The sequence below is a fragment of the Myotis brandtii genome, unplaced genomic scaffold, assembly GCF_000412655.1.
Source record: "Myotis brandtii unplaced genomic scaffold, ASM41265v1 scaffold181, whole genome shotgun sequence".
Lineage (NCBI taxonomy): Eukaryota > Metazoa > Chordata > Mammalia > Chiroptera > Vespertilionidae > Myotis > Myotis brandtii.
The window spans coordinates 157968-163585 of record NW_005356712.1 but is presented as its reverse complement, the minus strand read 5'-3'; the positions used below and the strand labels follow the sequence as shown (position 1 = coordinate 163585).

At 59.6% G+C, this 5618-nt stretch overlaps 1 protein-coding gene across 4 annotated transcripts in view; it reads right to left on the bottom strand.

The window, feature by feature from the left end:
• The window catches only part of GRAMD1B (GRAM domain containing 1B), an 81523-nt gene that overhangs the window by 21153 nt on the left and 54752 nt on the right, over window positions 1-5618 (bottom strand). For all 4 annotated transcript variants that reach the window (XM_014537659.1, XM_014537657.1, XM_014537656.1 and 1 more), the window contains 3 exons: window positions 5167-5262; window positions 3441-3521; window positions 1486-1601 (listed from right to left, as the gene is read on the bottom strand). In XM_014537659.1, coding sequence (XP_014393145.1) covers window positions 1486-1601; window positions 3441-3521; window positions 5167-5262 — 293 coding nt within the window. The remainder of the gene's footprint in view (window positions 1-1485; window positions 1602-3440; window positions 3522-5166; window positions 5263-5618) is intronic.

The following is a 5618-nucleotide window of genomic DNA, read 5'->3' as shown; positions in this document are numbered from 1 at the left end:
CGCACCCCATCCCAACCTGACCATTTGCATCGAACACCTGGGCTCTGAGTGTACATGCTCTTCCCCACACAGTGACGGGGACAGAACTCAGACACGAGTGCCTGTGGAGTCCTGTCCAGAGCCCAGGTCACAGCTGGCCGACTTCCTGGCCCTGTGCACCTGCGGGGAACCCTCCGGAGCTAAAGGTGGGTGCCCTCAGGGTCACCACAGACTCGCCACATGCCCCGCAGAAGGGAGACGTCGTCACCACGACATGGGACCCACACCTTACACACGACCTCACCGGACGTGTCTGAGTGAGTCACCACGTGCATTTAGAGACAATCGAGCAGACACCCGCAGGAGCTGGGTGGCAGCACCATCAGGTCTCAGGAATCGTACCGGAGCCAGGTCTCCGGACCACACACCCAGCGCTCCTGGCTTCCTCCTCCTCGGTGCCTCTCACTACCGCCGGCCTCCGCCTGCCTCCAGACCCCAAGCACGCTGAGTCACTCCGCAGCCCCTCTTCCTTCACCACCAACGGCATGCGACACAGGGACACCTCCTTCTCCTTACAGGCTCCTTCCCTTGGCTTCCAGGACACGAAAGTCCAGGTCCCTCCCACCCCACTGAAGGCTCTTCCACGATTCCTTCAGCTGCTCCTTCCTCTCGGCCAGGATTCCCAGGCCCCGTTCTTGACCTTCTTCCTACACCCGCTCAGGCGCCTGGGCGTCAGCGAGCTCAGGGCTGCCCGCTGTGCTCCCAGGGGATGTCCCTCGCCCAGACCCCCAGTGAACTCTGCACTCACAGGCGCCTGCGGGCACCTCCCCTTGGACAGCAGGCCTCTCAAACTCAAGTTGCCTGAAACCAGCTCCCGTCCTTCCCCCCGAAGCCGTGCTGCCCGATTCCTGCCCACCTCAGTGTGGAGCAACTCTGTCCTTCCAGTTGGTAAATCCAAGGAAAACGCAAAGCCACCTGTGGTTCCCTTTTGATCCACCAGCAAATCCTGCAACATCCTCTGGTTCTACCTTCTAAATATACTCAGAGACTGGCCGCTCATTTCCATTCCCGCTGTCACCTCCTGGTCCAAACCCCTCACGTCTCCTCTAAATGACCTCAATGCCTCAGCAGCCCCCTTTGCTCCATTCAACCCAGGAGCCAGAGGGGTCATGTCGAAACGTGAAGCCAGATATTATCAATGATCTGCTCACAGCCTTCTCACCGCCTCTGACTAAAAGACAGCGTCACGTTGGCCCAAAGGCCCCGAGAACCTGCCTGCTGACTCCCTGACCCGGCCTCTCCCATTTGTCCTTTTTCCCACCCGCCCAGCGCCAGCTCCTGCTCCCCCTGTCCCCCCAGTGGGAGGCCTTCCCAGAGGCAACTCCTGGGCCACCCCTCACGTCCTTTGTCCTTTGGGGCTGCCTGATGTGCCATCCCCACCGCGGCCCTCACTGCTGTCCTCGCCCCTCGTGGAAAGGCTCCCTGGGCAGCCGCCCCCTCTCTCACCCCATCGTGTTGAAGTCATCACTGGGGGGCACGTAGTCCTCGTCGTCGCTGGTCAGGCCCAGCTCGCTCCCGTAGCACTGGTGGACGAAGTGCCAGAGCTCCTTGGGGCACAGCGGCTGCAGGGACAACAGGGACACTGGTCCTGCCTTCCTGGGACCCTCCCCACAGAGGCTCCGAGTGAGCTGGTCTCCGAGGGCTCCCCCTGGCTGGACCGAGAGAGCCAGGCCTCCATGACCACCTCGGCACCTCCCCGGCCCTCCTCGCCGGATCTCAAGACCCCGCTCTTCTGCCCAAGATGATGTCTTTTATCACAGCCGGGACTGGGCCTGTTCACACAACTCCGGTCCACAGGGACCACGGCCCGTGAGGACGGTCACTGTCTGCTCTCGGCTCCTCTGGAGGAGGCCCATCGTTACGCAGCATGAACTGGGGTCCCCGTGGGCCAGGGTGACCACAGGGCTTCGGATCTGGACGTGGGATGCGCGGCAGAGACCCCCTGAGCCAGCCTCCCTGACGCTGTGGAAATCTCCTGCACTGACAGCGCCGGGCACACCCTGCGGGGCCACACCCGAGAACCAGGCCGCCCCAGAGGTGGCCCTGCAGGGGGGAAGCTCCCGTGGCCAGAAAGAAGCCACTGGAGGCTTCTCTGAGTTTAAGGGGCCTCAAAGCTCGCTGCCCTCCCCTGGCCACCTCAATCCTCCCTCTTTATTCTTCAGTAGAACCCGTTTGCCCTCAGCCCCAGGTACCAGTTCCAGTTTTTCTATTTCTCTGGGTGTCTTCATTTCCTCCTCAAAAGCACGATCCTAAGAAAAGTTAGCGCTCATGAGGTTCAAAGATTTGGGAAAGAGGCAACCGATTTTCAAAGAACTAAGATCAGAGGTGGAGACCATGGATGCGCCTGGGGTTGGGAAGGGGGAGAAGGTGGTGGGCATAAGTCTATGAAAAAGGAGGGCAAGATCGCTAAGAAAAGCAGAAGCAGTCAACATCATTAAAAATTATTCAATTACTCAAACTAGCCAATCCCAAGTGTGCTTGGCCGGCCTACCCCGCCTCACCCATTCCTCCCGGGAAAGCCTCACAGGCTCCGCCCACGCTTCCCTGCTCTCTGCCTGGCGCTTCCCCCGTGGCCCCGCCTGGCGTGATGCGCCTCTGCTTCCAGAGGCGAACTTACAGCACGTTTCCCACCAACGATGTGATAAAGAACCCGAGTGCTCCTCAAGGCAGAGTTTAAGAAGCAGGGGCTGTGAGGGTGCCTGAGCCAGGGGTCTAGAGACTTGCCCAGGACGACACAGGCAGGGCTCTCTCTGAGCCGCAGGGTAGAGGCGTGTGTGTGTGGGGGGAGTGGGGGGGTTGGGGGGACAGCTCTGTGCTGGCTCTCACAGCGCCAGAGGGAGGCCTTCTTCTTTACCTGGGCCTCCTCCTCCTCTCTCTGGCCTTATGTCTACCATTAATCCTGCCTGGGCCACATCTACCGCTCTGCCCTTCTTAACAATTCGCCTCCTCCATGCAGCCTTCCCTGGCCAGCTCCACGGGGCTCAGCTTGTCTGCCACCTCACAGGCTCAGGCCCCGCCCAGGCTCCCCAGGCTCTGCCTCCCGACCCCCTGCGCTTTCCCAGCGGCTGCGTGGCCTGACGCGCTTCTGCCCCGGGGGCAGATGTGTAAGTATAAAACTCAGAGTCACTTCCACGTGTCTGTGCCTTATCACACCCGACAGGAACAAATCCCGGAGGGCCCTGGCCAGGCAGCAGGCCCTGGGAGGCAGGCGACTTCCAGGACTCAGGTGACATCACCTGTGAGCACGTCTGGGGGACTTCCCGGACCACGAGGAAACCTGGGCCTCTGGGAGCGGCCAGCGCCCCGGTAAAGAGCAGCCCCTCCACAGGGCCCACGCCGAGGGGGAGGACATGCTAGTGGGAGCGGGTCCTGGGCTCAGGGCGGAGCTGGGCAGTGCTCACCTTCTCGAGGAGCGCGTTCTGCCACAGCCGGAACATCATCATGTACGTCCTGTCCCGGGCCCCGAACGAAGTGAAAAAGTGCTGGATGCAAGGAAATGGCAGAAATGTGAGTGAAGGTTACCGCACCACAGGGACGAAGACAGGCTGCTCCTTCCTGTGAGAGAGCCACCGGTTCCAGCCTCAGCTACGGCTCTCAGGCCCGCGATCCCGGCCCCCACTGTCCCCGAGGCCTTCGGGTCACCCGCTCCCCTCATCTCCCCTTCCTGTTCGAAGCTCTCATCTCCACGGAACACTTGCTTCCCTTACCGGCTGGACTGGGCAAGGGGAGCTGTGAACTAGCCTAAAGGGGAAGGGAAGACAATCCCCTCCCCGTTTCATTCAGTCACTCAACAGGGCGTTCAGGGTGAGCATGTGCCCGGCACCATCCCACACGCTTGGGGAACGACAGCAAACAACACGGGAGGAGACCCCTTCTCTCACGGAGCGTACGCATCAGCGGGACCCTTATGACACGCGGGAAGCCAGACAAAACCAGATTTGTCTGAACACATTCTAGGTGCCTCACAGATGTTGCTTTATTTACACCATGCAAAGGCCTTGGGAAATAAACCTAAGTGCTAATCTACATATATAAAAGGCTAAGCAACCGTCCGACCGGTAGCTATGATGCACAATGACTACCAGGGGCCAGACGCTCAACCCCGGAGCTGCCGAGCTGCGGTGACTTGGCAGCGGTGGTTCTCGGGTGACGCACCTGGAACCAGAGAGGAGGGAGCCCGATTCTGGGTGCGTCACCAGAGAACTGCCCTCTCGCACTCTGGGATCCCTCAGGGGATATCAGAGAGCCGGTTTCGGCCCGATCCCCGCAGGCCAGGCTGAGGGACCCACTCACTCCACAGATGCCCTATGAGCTGCAGCGCCTCCCCAGGTGGGACTGGCCGGGGAGGGACTGCGGGAGTTGGCTCCAGGGCGTGTCCGGCCCTTCTCACCCAGTCCTGCCCCGCCAGCCACCTTCTAATTAATTTCCTTTCCATGTGCACAAATCTGTGCACCGGGGCACTAGTACCTAATAAGGAGAAACAGCTGTGAAGCTGGGTGACCTCTATACTCACAAGGCTGATTCGTGCCAGAAACACAATTCACACCAACAGCTACCTGACCCTGACGTTCCTGTCACTGAGCTGCCCTGTGATGGGCAGGAACCGAGTCTACACACCCCCAACCCCCCGAAGGCGGTAGTCACGGTCCTAGTACTTCTCTGCCCTAAGTTTTATCTTCCACGTTTCCCCGCACCACAGGACAATTCCATTCCATCAGACTCCTCCCGCCCTCGGGAGCTCTGCTGATACACAATGACAACTGACATTTGCATTACGCTTTACAACTTAGTGTTTTCAAATGTGTGATGTCCTTTCAAGACTCTGTATCTAAAATGGTCCTGCCGGCTCCTTTTACACCCGAGATAGCCGAGGCTACAGGGCTACCCATCTGCCTAAGGTCGCAGGACTCGAACTCAGGCTTCCTGGCTCCAGGTCCAGTGTCCTGGCTATCCTTCCTCAGTCTCCCAAACGCCCTGCCCCCCCTGGAGGCAGTTCTGCAACCGCATCCCTCCCTGCCTCACACCCCAACCCGCAGCCTCCCCATCTGCAGCTGAAGGGCAGAAACACAGAAGTTGGGGGCTGGGGCTTAGGGAGGGGAGTCAAGTCCAAGGTGAGACTCCGCTTACCTTTTCTGAGTCAGTGCAAACTTGGATGGCATTGGGGATGAGGCGAGCTGTCTTCTCTTTAGTCATGGAGCAGATGTCTTTTAAACGGACAGTCAGCTGGCATTCCCACAGGGACAGACAACGGAGAACAAGCAGAGAGGCGTTAAGACAGTGAAGGGCGTTCACCCGGCACCCGCTCAGACAGAAGAAACGGACCCGTCTACGTTTCTAAACCTCCTCAGAGGTCATCTGGTGTAGCCCCTGCGTTCAGAGGCCACAGGGCGAGGTGGGGGCCACGCCTTGCCCAGAGCCCCAGGGGCCTGGACTCTCGGTCCAGGGACCTTCGCTTCTCCTGCTCACAGCCTGACAAATGTGCTGGTGCCAGCACGGTGCCACTCAGACACAGAGCATGGCACCGTGGAGACCGTACACGTCAGCTGGTTTATTTTTTAAAATTATTATTATTTAAAATA